Raw genomic sequence first — 14,236 nt, 5'->3', positions numbered from 1 at the left:
CACTGATATGCCGGCCGCGCTTATTAACTCGAGTCCCCGGCTTCTGGGCCTAGTCTCCCTTCGTTACCGCCCACAGGCCTGACAGTCAGGGTAGGGGCGTGACGCTGCATAGCACAGCAGCGCTGAGAGCTGGAGTATGTTTTGCATACTCCACCCCTCTCACTGTGTGCACTGTGAAACCGGATTCCCGCACTTTCTCAGGCACGCCCACGGCTTCCTTCTCTACAAGGACGCCGGCAGCCATTAGTGTCAGTTTCTGTACGATACAGAGACAAGTGTGGAAGACCCTGGCATTCTGATAGTCACACAATCGCTGCAACAGGCGTTAAGCAGCACCTGTGGTGCTAACCCCACTAGTGCAGAAGTGCACTTATAGATATGCTTGTACTATATACATTGCACTGTTTGGTCGCACGTTGTATATACCCTCCTGGATTGTGCGGAGGAGTTATCAGCATATTCTCTGTGTAAAACAAAGGTGCAGAACCACATGTTTTTCTATGCAGCCGGTACAGCATGTACGGCTATACGGCCGGCAGGTTACATAGACCCCCATTATATCCAACTCAGCCGGAGTCTCTGCTAATGGCCAGAGGATGAGGACGGTGTCTGCAGTATTTACTGACAGATTTTCTGAGACTATGGCTATGATACTAGAAGCCTAGCAGTCCGGACATGTCTCTCACAACATGGGCACTGTTGAATCATTGATCCATGGCCCCCCTCAGTGTGAACAACTAACAGCTCCGGGAATGTCACACGCATCCCAGAGTCACGACTCTGCACAGACGTCAGTCCCAGACAGCCTAAGCGGGCTCACTATGAGCGGCCCTCGGTTTCATCAGGGTCCTAGCAGAAGGACTCTCTGTGTAATGAGGCGGAAGTAGCGGCTCAGGATTCTGATCCTGAGACCGCTCTCAATCTGGATACACCTAATGGTGACGCCATAGTGAATAATCTTATAGCGTCCATCAATAGAATGTTGGTTATTTCTCACCCAGCTCCTCCAGTGGAGGAGTCAGCTTCACGTATTTGTCTGGACCACTCTGCCTTCAGAGGGGCAGTCCAGGAACACCACACTTATCCAGATATGCGCTTCTCCAAAACTGTTTGGTGAGCGTTTGGATGTAACCATTAAACAGTCCAGGGGTAAGGATTCATCCTTTCCTCAGCCCGGACACAACAAACCCCAACAGAGCAGGAGGCAGTCGTGGTTTCGGTCTTTTCGAGGCTCGGGCAGGTCCCATTTTTCCTCGTCCAATGTGGACTCAAAAGGATCAGAGGAGCTCAGATTCTTGGCGGGCTCAGTCACGCCCAAAAAAGAGACAGTCTGAAAACCCGCTTCCAAGGCGGCTTCCTCATGACTTGCGGCCTCCTCTCTCCGCATCCTCGGTCGGTAGCAGGCTCACCCGCCTTGGCGATATTTAGCTGCCATAGGTCAATGACCGTTGGGTGTGAGACATTCTGTCTCACGGGTACAGGATAGAGCTCACTTCTCGTCCTCCAACTCGATTCTTCAGAACTTCTCCACCTCCCGGCCGAGCCGCTGCTCTTCTGCAAACAGGGTGCACTCTATAGGCAGAAAGAGTGATGACCCCCGTTCCTCTTCAGGAACAAGGTCACGGTTTTTACCCCAAATTATTTGCGGTGCCTATAAGAACGGGCCGTTCCGTCCCGTTCTGGATCTAAAACTGCTCAGCTAGCTCGTGGACACCAGGCGGTTCCGGATGGAATCCCTCCGCCATGTCATCGCCTCAATGTCCCAAGGAGATTTCCTAGCATCATTAGGCATCAAGGATGCTTATCCACACGTGCCGATTGATCCAGAGCACTAGCGTTTCTACGCTTCGTTATAGGAGACGAACACCTTCTGTTCGTAGCTCTACCTTCCGGCTAGCGACAGTCCCACTGGTCTTCGCCAAGGTCAGGGCAGCAGTAGTCACAGTCCTGCACTCTCAGGGTCACTCTGTGATCCCATATTTAGACGATCTACTTGTCAAGGCACTCTCTTAGGAAACATGCCGACACTGCCCGAACGTTGCGCTGGAGACTCTCTAGAGTTTTGGGTGGATCATCAACTTTTTGAAGTCAGATCCGACCCCGACCCTATCGCTAACATATCTAGGCATGGAGTTTCATACTCTCTCAGCGATAGTGAAGCTTCCGCTAGACAAACAGCATTCACTACGGGCTGCAATCTCTTCTTTAAGAACCAGTCGCACACATTGAGACGCCTCATGCACTTCCTACGTAAGATGGTAGCAATGGAGGCAGTTCTTTTCGCGCAGTTTCATCTGCGTCCACTACAATGTGACATTCTCCGCCAATGGGACGGGGAGTCGACCTCCCTCAACAGAGTCGTCTTTCTTTCTCAGGCGGCCAAGGAATCTCTACGGTGGTGGCTTCTTCCCACCTCATGGTCAAAAAGAAGGTCCTTCCTATCCCCATCCTGGGCGATAGTTACGACAGACGCGAGTCTATCAGGGTGGGGAGCAGTTTTTCTCCACCACAGCGCTCAGGGTACGTGGACTCAGCAAGAGTCCACCCTTCAGATCAATGTTCTTGAACACAGAGCAGTGTATCTTGCCCTACAAACCTTCCAACAGCAGCTGGACAGCAAGCAAATCCGACTTCAGTCGGACAACTCCACAGCGGTGGCATACATCAACCACCAAGGAAGAACGCGCAACCGGCAAGCCTTCCAGGAAGTCCGGCAGGTTCTGATGTGGGTGGAAGACACGGCATCCACCATATCCACAGTTCACATCCCAGGCGTGGAAAACTAGGAAGCTGACTTCCTAAGTCGCCGGGGTGTGGCCGAAAGGGTATGGTCTCTTCACCCGGACGGGTTTCGGGAGATCTGGCGCCGCTGACAGAGGCCGGACGTCGATCTAATGGCGTCACGGCACAACAACAATGTGCCAGCTTCATGGCACAGTTTCACAATCATCGAGCTCTGGCGGCAGACGCCTTAGTTCAGCATTGGTCGCAGTTCCAGCTACCTTATGTGCCACCTCTGGCATTGTTGCCCAGAGTGCTGCGCTAGATCAGGACCGACTGCGGCCGCGCCATCCTCGTCGCTACAGATTGGCCGAGGATGTTGTGGTTCCCGGTTCTGTGGTGCCTCACGGTAGGCTAACCGGGGGCACTACCAGACCAATCAGACTGGCTGTCTCAAGGGCCATTCTTCCATTTGAATTCTACGGCCCTCAACCTGATGGTGTGGCATTGAGTCCTGGAACCTAGTGTCGTCAGGATTACCTCAGGACGTGGTTGCCACCATGAGACAGGCTAGCATACCAACGTCCGCCAAGATTGACCACAGGACGTGGCAGATATTCTTATCTCGGTGCTCGGCGCAGGGTGTTTCTCCCTGGCCGGTTGCATCGTCTATGTTTCCTTCCTTCCTGCAATCTAGGTTGGAAAAAGGGTTGTCGCTCAGTTCCCTTTAGGGACAAGTCTCAGCGCTATCTGTATTTTTTCAGAAACGACTTCCTCAGGTACGCACGTTCCTACGGGGAGTTTGTCGTCTCAGCACTCCGTACAAGCGGCCGTTAGAGCCCTGGGATCTGAACAAGGTTCTAATTGCTCTCCAGATGCCGCCTTTCGTGCCTTTGAAAGAGGTCTCCCTTCCCGCTTTTCTCGGGAAGTGGCCTTCTAGTAACGGTCTCGTCTCTTAGGAGAGTTTCCGAGCTAGCAACGCTCTCATACAAATCTCCCTTCCTGGTCCTTCACCAGGACAGGGTAGTTCTGCGTCCGATTCCGGAATTTCTCCCTAAGGTGGTATCCCACTTTCATATCAATCAGGATATCACCTCACCTTCTTTGTGTCCTCGTCCAGTCCATCAATTTCAGAAGGATTTGCATCTGTTGGTTCTGGTGAGAGCACTCAGGTTCTACTTCCCGCATGGCGCTCCTGCGCCACCCGGATGCACTCTTTGTCCTTGTCGCTGGTCGGCGTAAACAGTCGCAAGCTTCTGAATCCACCCTGGCTCGGGGGATCGAGGAACCAATTCTTGAAACCTACAGTTCTACTGGGCTTCTGGTTCTCTCAAGGCTGAAGGCCCATTCTACCAGAGCCGTGGGTGCATCCTGGGCATTACGGCACCAGGCTACGGCTCAGCAGGTGTGTCAGGCACCTACCTGATTGAGTCTGCATACTTTTACCAAGCATTTTCAGGTGCATACCTACGCTTCGGCAGACGCCAGCCTAGGTAGATAAGTCCTTCAGGCGGCGATTGCCCACCTGTAGGAAAGGGCTGTTTGACGGCCCTATCACGAGGTATTCTTTTACCCACCCAGGGACTGCTTTTGGACGTCCCAATTGTCTGGGTCTCCCAATTAGGAGCGAAAAAGAAGAAGGGAATTTTGTTTACTTACCGTAAATTCCTTTTCTTCTAGCTCCAATTGGGAGACCCAGCACCCGCCCTGTTTTCTCGGGGTTTTTCTGTTTTTTCGGGTACACATGTTGTTCATGTGGTATGGTTCAGTTCTCCGATGTTTCCTCGGATTGAATTGGTCTTTAAACCAGTTATTGGCTTTCCTCCTTCTTGCTTTGGCACTAAAACTGGTGATCCCACTGGGGGTGTATAGCCAGAAGGGGAGGGGCCTTACACTTTTAAGTGTAATACTTTGTGTGGCCTCCGGAGGCAATAGCTATACACCCAATTGTCTGGGTCTCCCAATTGGAGCTAGAAGAAAAGGAATTTACGGTAAGTAAACAAAATTCCCTTCTTCTCATTAATGTACACTCTGCACCCAATCTTGACAGAAAATAAACAGAAATGTAGACATTTTTGCAAACTTATTAAACAAAGACTAAAATATGACATGGTCATAAGTATTCACATCCTTTGCTCAGTATTGAGTAGAAGCACCCTTTTGAGCTAGTACAGCCGTGAGTCTTCTTCAGAATGATGCAACAAGTTTTTCACACCTGGATTTGGGGATCCTCTCCAGTTCCATCAGGTTGGATTGTGAACATTGGTGGACTGCCATTTTTAGGTATCTCAAGAGATGCTCAATTGGGTTTAGGTCAGGGCTCTGGCTGGGCCAGTCAAGAATGGTCAGTTGTTCTGAAGCCACTCCTTTTGTCATTTTAGCTGTGTGCTTAGGGTAATTGTCTTGTTGGAAGGTGACCCTTCAGCCAAGTCTGAGGTCCAAAGCACTCTCAAGGTTTTCTTCCAGGATATCTCTGTACTTGGCTGCATTCATCTGTCCTTCGATTGTAACCAGCCATCCTGTCCCTGCAGCTGAAAAACACCCCCATAGCATGATGCTACCTCCACAATGTTTCGCTAAAGGTTCTGTATTGGGCAGGATATGAGCAGTGCTTGGTTTAATCCACACATACTGCTTAGAATTATCACCAAAAGGTTCTATCTTCGTCTCATCAGACCAGAAAATCTTATCTCATAGTCTGGGAGTCCTTCATGCGGTGTGTGTGTTTTTTTGTTTTTTTGCAAACTCTATGCGGGCTTTCATATGTTTTGCACTTAGGAAAGGCTCAAGTCTGGCCCCTCTGCCTTTAAAGGCCTGACTAGTGGAGGGCTGGTGTGATTGTTGACTTTGTGGAACTTTCTCCCATCTCCCTACTGCATCTCTGGAGCTCAGCCACAGTGATCTCGGTGTTCTTCTTTTACCTCTCAGAAAGACTCTTCTCCCACGATTGCTCAGTTTGGCTGGACGACCAGGTCTAGGAAGAGTTCTGGTGGCCCCAAACTTCCATTTAAGGATTACTGTATGGAGGCCACTGTGCTCTTAGGAACCTTGAGTACTGCAGAAATTCTTTTGCAACCTTGGCCAGATCTGTGCCTTGCCACAATTCTGTCTCTGAGCTCCTTGGGACAGTTCTTTTGACCTCATGATTCTCATTTGGTCTGACATGCGTTGTGAGGCCTTATATAGACAGGTGTGTGCCTTTCCAAATCAAGTCATATCTGTTTAATTAAACACAAAGAAGTCTCCAAAGACTCCAAAGAAGAAGTAGAGCCATCTCAAGGAGGATCACAAGGAACTGGACAACATGTGACTTAGGCTAAGTTCACATTTCCGTTGTTTTGCATCAGTCACATGCGTCGCTTGACGCATGTGACTGATGCGCTGTACAACGGATGACAAAGAACAGAATTCTTTGTCGGACTCTGTTGTGTGCGGGGGGCGGAGTTCCGGGTGGGTGGAGCCAAGCGGGGCCGTGGCGCTGAGGACGTCAGTGCCACGGGGACTGCAGGGCTGGGGACGTGTGTGTGTGTGTGTGTGTGTACACATGCTGAGTGCAGGAGGGGGCGGAGCCGAGCGGGGAAGTGTCAGGTTCCCTGCACAGCCAGGGTAAATATCGGGTATAAGCAAAGCACTTTTTGCTTGGTTACCCGATATTTATCTTGGTTACCAGCATACACCGCTTAGCGCTGGCTCCCTGCACACGTAACCACTGTAAATATCGGGTAACTAACCAAAGCGCATTGCTTGGTTACCCGATGTGTATCCTGGTTACGGGTGCAGGGAGCCAGAGAGCGCATGCGCAGCGAAATCCTACGGATCACGCTGCTCAAAAAACGTTACATGCTGCGTTCCTCCCGCCCGGCAGTCAGTCGTTCAATGTCTGATCAGTCGGGCGGAGGGTGCAACGCAGCATCATCAGTCACAATCCGCCGCTCATACAAGTCTATGGGAACAACGGAATCCGCCAAACTGATTCCGTTGTTTACCAGAGCAGCAGATTGTGACTGATACAATTTAACGGAAGTGTGAACCTAGCCTCAATTATGAGTGTCTGAGCAAAGGGTCTGAATGCTTATGACCATGTGATATTTCAGTTTTTGTTTAATAAATTTGCAAAAGTTTCTACGTTTCTGTTTTGTTTCTGTCAACATAGGGTGCAGAGTGTACCCCCTGAAGTTGGGGCCAGATAGATCTAGGATGCGTGAAGACATCACTTCCAGTGGGAGGAAGAGGGTCACGACCAGTGATGAGCGAGCAGGATCAGTGCTCATAATAAGTAGTTGAACGCATGGACGTGCTCAACTTATGTATGGAGTATAATGGAAGTCAATGAGGAACTAGTATTTTGCCGGCGGTTTCTTTTGTGGAGAGTGTTAGATTTGCCGCTTATGCCTGTGCACTCTAATATTGCCTGCTGAGCACTCTGGCTAAAAAGCTGGTCTGCGGATTTCCAATCCAAAGTGAAATTGGGTGCAATTCTATGTTGCTAAATTATTTGTTTGAATCCGCTGTAGAGAAAATCCTAGAGATAGCGGCAGTTGAGAAAAATAATTCCACTCCTTTCCTGGATTTAGCAGTCCCTTTTGGGGAATAGGGGAGGAAGTTGTCTACGGGAGGATAATGGATAAGCTGGATGCTCCTGGGGAAGAGATAAGGGCTGGAAATGTAGCTTTTATACCCTAGAAAGAGAGTATCTACTATCCACTGGCTGCCTGGAAGTGAGGCCCACTGATGATAAAGCGTTTCAACCTTCTCAGCCAACAAAAGGCATCACAGTGGGTTAGGTCCTCCTTTATAGCGTGGCTTACTAATAATGAATCCCCTTTTTTCTTCCACCCCTCCTCGACGAATGATGAAGATTCAGGGATAAAAAAAAAATACTGTGGAATGGGACATTCTTTATCTTTTATAAAAAAAAAAACAAAACAAAACCCAAACGGGTTTTAGTCAGGGTGCCAGAATCAGACATTGTGAAAGGTTTCTACAACAACCTATTCTTGATTAAAACAAAATTACAAAATTTAAAAAGACCGTTCCCTCACGACCATTATTAACTTAAAGGCCCTGAACTGCTACATAAAGACTGAAAGATTTTAAAATGGAGACCCTCAGATCATTGACACAACTTCTGTACCCCTTTTGCTCTATGGCTCAGGTGGAGAAAGTCTGTTCCCTAAATCAAAGGGAAATTCTGAATGGCTTGGACGCCTTCTACAAAAATAGAATTTTCCTCTGGCCTATGCTATTCCCCCTCTTCTCTCGGATACTGATAGTTTTAAAGAAATTGAGAGGCAGGAGCAAGAGTCATATTGATTACCCCTTTTGGCCAAAAAGGGGCATGGTATATACATGGCTAAGAAGTTATGTAAATATTGGACACCTGGATATTACCTGATGGGCTAAATCTTATCTCAGAGTCCCAGGTAGGTATTGGCCTTGGATATACAGTAGAACCTTGGTTTAAGAGTAACTTGGTTTGAGAGCGTTTTGCAAGACAAGCAAAGCTTTTTACAAATTTGTAACTTGGTTTTAGAGCAATGCTTTGCAAGAAGAGCGAATACTCCCCATGTACACTTCTGGTTCTGTCCTTTCACCGTGTTCTGACCCGCTCTGGAGGTAATTTTCTGTACATATGTACTATATACTGTACCCAGTTTATACCATTGTACAGCACAGTATATACTGTATAGCATGTCTATAAATTTGCATTTGTGGATACAGTACTGTACTTTTTCTGCTAACCAGTACAGCACATTGCTTGTATTGTACCTCTTGCACACCAACAATTTTATTGTAAGCTAAAGTGCAGTTTAATTTGCTTTGTGTTTTCTTACTGTACTGTATATTGTATTGTACTGTAATAATTTTCTATGAATACAGTACATTATTTTGTATTACTGTAGTAAGTTTAGTATAAATACAGTAAATATTTTTGGGTTGTGGAACGAATTGTCTGTTTCAATTATTTCCTATGGGAAAATTCGCTTTGCTATAAGAGTAATGTGGTTTAAGAGCTCACTCCTGGAATTAATTATGCTCGTAATCCAAGGTTCCACTGTACTGTTTTACCAAATAATTGCTGACCACCCATGGGGTCATAGGCTCATCAGAGCTTCCTTTTTCTTCGAGGCTGATAAGGTGCCCTAAGTTAACTCCACTTTAGGCCCCTTTAAACACTGAGACTTTCTAGTGATCCCACCAGCGATCCCGACCTGGCCGGGATCGCTGGAAAGTCTCTGGTGAGCTGTCAAACAGGCAGACCTGGCCAACGACGCAGCAGCGATACGGACCTGCAGGGCGACCTAGCTGGTCATTGGGGACGTGTCAAAGCAGCTATTTGAAAGGGAAGTCGCTAACGAAGTCGTTGGAATGGTGTCAAACACACAGATGCTTGCTGAGCAGCAGGAAACAAAGGACCAAAAAACGGTCCTGAAAGATTTGTAGCGATCAGTGACCTCCCAGCAGGGGCCAGGTCGCTAATGCGTGTCACACACTGCAATGTCGCTGGGGAGGTCGCTATTATGTCACAAAACTGGTGACGTTTCAGCGATGTCGCTAGCGATATTGCAGTGTGTAAAGGGGCCTATAGACATAAACTGAGATTTGAATTCCCTTACAAAAAACCCATTTGAACTAATTTCTTTCGCTAGTATTACAATTCTTACTCTTTAAAACAATACTCCTGGTATGTCTAACATCAGTTCGATGCGTTAGTGAATTGCAGTCTAGTTCAGTTAACCCACCTTTGACTATTTTCTTAGAGGTTACGGTTATGCTAAGCCCTGACCAGCATTTTGCCAAAGGTAAAATAAGTTTCATAGGGCTCTGGAAATAATACTCCTTCCTTTGTGACAGTCCAAGATCCCAAGGTGACTTAGCCTTTCATTCTCTTGATGTTAGAAGATCTTTACTTGGATATCGTGAGGTGAGGAGGTCTTGGCTGAAGTCCTTGGCAATGTTTATTCTGTTCTAAGGCCCAAATAAGGGGGAAAGAGTTTCTAAATCCACTATTGCTAGATAGGCTAGGATGTACATAACCTTAGCTTACTGTGTTTTGGGTCAGGGGCCTCCTCAGAGTATTAAGGCACATTCTACCAGAGCAATGGCTACCTCTTGGCCAGAAAAGGCTAATGCCTCTAGATCTGCAGGGCCGCAGTATGGTCGTCACCTTCTACTTTCTTTTAAAGAGTTATTCCCACCTCTGATATCTTATCTCAATATGTAGTAGGTATAGTATTAAAAGGGTGTTTCACCCATATTTTTTATTGTCAAGATCGATATTATATTGAGAAAAAATGTTTCTCTCAAATACCTTGTGTTGGCAATAGTGTCTGTGAGAGGCGCTATTGCAGACCGCTGATCCCGCTCCAGTGATGTCTCCGTCAAGTGCTGCACACGTCACATCCGTGCGGCCGGCTGCATTCTTCGCTGCAAGCAAGAGACGCGACGCACTATGCTAGGAGGGAGGAGGGAGGGGAAGCAGGGAGCAGATTGGCTGTGACAGCGGTGAAACACCGCTCACAGATCAGTGAGTGAGGAACAATATAGCCGGCTGCACGGATGTGACGAGGCAGCACTTGACGTTGACGTCACTGGACGGGGAGCAGCGGTCTGCAATAGCGCCTCTCACAGACACTATTGCCAACACAAGGTATTTGAGAGAAACATTGTTTCTCAATATAATATCGATCTGGGCGATAAAAAATATGGGTGAACCACCCCTTTTTAATAGAGATGAGCAAGTAGTGAAATATTCAGGTTCGAATTAGGCTATCTGAATACCTAGTACTATTCCAGTACTTGTCACAAATAATGAATCTAATGCAAGTCAATGGGGAACGGAAGCAATTTTCTTGAAGATTTCCCAGAAAAATGCTGAGGCTCCCTATTGACTTGCATTAGTTTCGTTATTCATGACGAATACTGGAATAGTACTAGGTATTCAAATCCGACTATTTAACTAACTATTCGCCCATCTCTAATAAGCAAATGCCTCCAATTAGAAATGTAGTATAGTTCTGATATAGTCATATCTCTTAGCTAATGTGCAGGGCATTGTAGACTTGCTATCCCATGGTTACTATTACAAGAAGTTAACTGTCACTATATGAGTAGATGTAAGTAAGGTGCAATGCCCTGCACATGAGGTAAGAGACATGGCTATATCAGGAGAACTATACTACACTTCTGATTGGAGGTATTTGCTAATATTATTCTTGGTATTACACCTACTACATATTGGATAGGATCTTTAATATCAGAATACCCCTTTAAGCACTACTGGATTTGTGGCTTTCTGACCTTTTTGGAAGGAAGGTGCTTCCAGCGGTGATCCCTCCCTAGGGATTTCTTGTATTTTATTCTCTCATGTGCGGTGCTGTCATGGTCCAGGGAAATGCGATTACCGGTAAGCAATTATTAGCTTTCCTTTATGCCTTGAATAGATTGTGCAGTCTTAATGTACAATTAAATATTGTTAGCAAATACCTTGTGCGGGCCAACATTTTGTGATGCCACATCATCATACAGCGTGGAAGTGTAAATAAGCAATATTTCCACAGGGTGGAGCCGGCAGGACGTGGAGTCCAGGAGTGGAGCGTCGTCTCAGCATTTTGGCTGTTTTCAGTGAGGGGCTTGATGTTATCTGACCATGGAGACAACTGTCCAGAATTGCAGGACATTTAGCAGATCATAGAGCGGACAATGGGTGGAAGGGGCATTACTCAGTGTATGTGAGACGTCTCATTCAGGTCTTAGAAATCCCAAATAGCATTTGTAGCTTGTATTACAGGGATACCCTGCAAGCTGCTTTATACACAGTACATTATACATCCCTACGGCCTGGCCGACTTGTTAATATGTTATGTATATGATGTTTTCTTCTGGTCTCTGGCTAACTTTTGTGCTTTTTTAATTTTTCCTTACAGATGGAGACCTCATAACGATTTTTGACAGCTCTGATTTATCATTTGCCATACAGTGCAGTAGGATATTAAAGCTGACCCTATTTGGTAGGTGGAAGCTTATTACAACATTACTAATTTATACTTTTTCATTGTCTTTTGGAGATGTTCCAGCCTCATGCGGACTTATTATTTTTCTTCCACTGTATTAGATTTTTCATCAACTAATGCCATGAGGATTCTTGCTATCATCATGTTTCTTCATGAATACAATGTAAAAAACAAACCAATGTAAGCATGTAGACATCAGAACACACAGAGGAGATGTGAGGAAGGCACAGCATGCTGCAAGGAATCTTACTGTAATAAAGAGGATCTGGCCATCTTATAGAGTTGATGGCACATGCTATTGATCAGCCATTACTTTATGATCAGGCCTAATTTTTGAGACTACCACCAACTCTGATCATGAAAGGGACTAGCATGCGGCCGGGTCAGACACATGGGCTGTATTACCACTGTGCGAAAAACCTTAGAACAGGATCCAGCAGTAAACCGGCACCATGTGCCCTCATTCTCAGGATTGCTTGAGGTCCCAGAGTTACTGATCATAACATGATGGCATATCCTGGCATTACAAGAAGGGAATACTCTTAATTTTCCAAATAATTGCCTTATACAGTGACTTTAGCCTTCTTATTTATTGGATGGTAACTTGGTGAATTTTAGTTTCTCATTTGTATAGATCCCAGTGATAGCCAGTGTTCGCTAGAAGTTCAGCATGACTAGGGGTGATCACCCAACTGAGGACAGCCTCTTTAAAGGCTAGTGCTGCTGGAGGTTGCCCCGTTGATCATTTGTCCATATGTATTTCCACACCCGTGAGTTGCTGTACAGGCTCTCAATTTAGTAGGCATTGGTCATATAGCAAATCACATGGTGTGACTATTCTAAATGGCTTCCATGTGATACTACTTTTCTCCTGCAGTTAATCCTGGAAAACTGCTTGACCTGCTGGAGTTCATGCCGGCAGATTGATCATTTTACTGGGGACTCTCAGGAGCTGGACCAATCACAGCTAGCAGGTTCCATATTAAAGGACTTGTCTGTGAGGGGACATCTTTTTAAAGTGTCCTGTACAGTATTATTGGTCTACTTATCCTGTTGCAATCCTTAAGGAATGGAGTTGAGCAAAAAAAAATTAACAAGCCCTTGGTCCAGTTGCAATGACTACTGGTCTTTGACTGTGAGACTACAGCTCTGCAAACTTGTTCCTACCTGTGGCCTCCCCATGAACAGCCATAGACAGAAGAGGGCTATGTAAGAATAATATATGGGCCCCTTTTAGTCCAATCACTTATCTTGCTCAATTCCATCTATTTTGAAGGTGAAAATGGACCCTCTTAGCTCTTGGGTATGTCCGCCCTTGCTCAAGGCCTCTTATTACTGCCTTTGTGCTATATCCCATGTTAGGCCTACTAATCAGAAGAGGCAGTAGGGATGCCAGTAAATGGGATTGCAGAGCTGTGGTATGGCTGCTATGGACCATATTGGATTGGCTGCTGAACCAGGGTCTTGCAAATCTTTTTGCTCAGCTTTTGAGAGCTTGTTATACAAAGTCCTTTTTAATAATGTTTCCGTTTGCACGATAAAAAAAAAAAAATTAAAAATAATGCAACAAGAAATTCTACCCTGTTCATACGCTCTATTAGGTCAGGTATCTAAAAAGATCCTTACTTCTCGGGATCTCTGGTATATAATGTTCTCAGTGGGGAGATTGGTCGTCTGTGTTTGAATTGGGGGTTGTCAGTAAAGGGATTTGCCTAGAGTTGGAGTGAGTGCCTAACTATTTGTACTCGCTATACTCATAACGAGTATTGTCTAATACTCGCGTATTCATTCCGAATAGTGTGTGCGATGCAAGTCAATGGGGAAAAACTCACAAAGTAACGAGTAACCCGAATGCCGTACTATTTGTGCAAGTAGCGAATAGTGCGAAATTCGGGTTACTCGTTACTTTGCAAGTTTTTCCCCATGGACTTGCATTGCACACACTATTCGGAACCATATATAAGCGTATAAGTACTCGTTATGAGCATAGCGAGTACGAATAGTGAGGTACTCTCTTAACTCTAATTTGCCATTTTATAGAAGGAAAAATTTCCTTGTTAATACAAACATCTGCCAGTAGGTGGCAGAAAAGTCCCATTATTAGTTTGTAGCCATAACCTTCTGTAATGTGAGTGAGCACTGTGAATTGTGGCCCCTTGGTGGAATGAAGTCTGCCGCTGCCGCTTCTGCTTCATAGAGTTCTGTACAATAATCCACACTGTTTATGGATCTTCTTCATAAGCCCTCTCCTTACTTGTCTGTGTGTCTGTATCACAAAAGTGAGTACACCCTCACATTTTTGTAAATATTTTATTATATCTTTGTACAATACTGGAGATGTGTGACACTTTGATCTAATGTAAAGCAGGCAGTGTACAGCGTATATAAGGCTGGACTCAGACGAGAATATGGCATCCGATGCGACATGCTAATGACTCCTGACTCAGCCTCTGCTGCGAGCGTGAGCCGAGTGTCATGCAACTGTGACCTGATCTTGCAAT

The 14,236-nt window shown here is 46.1% G+C and overlaps 1 protein-coding gene across 2 annotated transcripts in view; it reads left to right on the top strand.

The window, feature by feature from the left end:
* The window catches only part of TFG (trafficking from ER to golgi regulator), a 53,070-nt gene that overhangs the window by 27,783 nt on the left and 11,051 nt on the right, over window positions 1-14,236 (top strand). For both annotated transcript variants that reach the window (XM_075336551.1, XM_075336550.1), the window contains exon 3: window positions 11,649-11,732. In XM_075336551.1, coding sequence (XP_075192666.1) covers window positions 11,649-11,732 — 84 coding nt within the window. The remainder of the gene's footprint in view (window positions 1-11,648; window positions 11,733-14,236) is intronic.

This window comes from Anomaloglossus baeobatrachus, chromosome 2 (assembly GCF_048569485.1).
Source record: "Anomaloglossus baeobatrachus isolate aAnoBae1 chromosome 2, aAnoBae1.hap1, whole genome shotgun sequence".
NCBI lineage: Eukaryota > Metazoa > Chordata > Amphibia > Anura > Aromobatidae > Anomaloglossus > Anomaloglossus baeobatrachus.
This window is presented reverse-complemented; position numbering and strand designations above follow the sequence as displayed.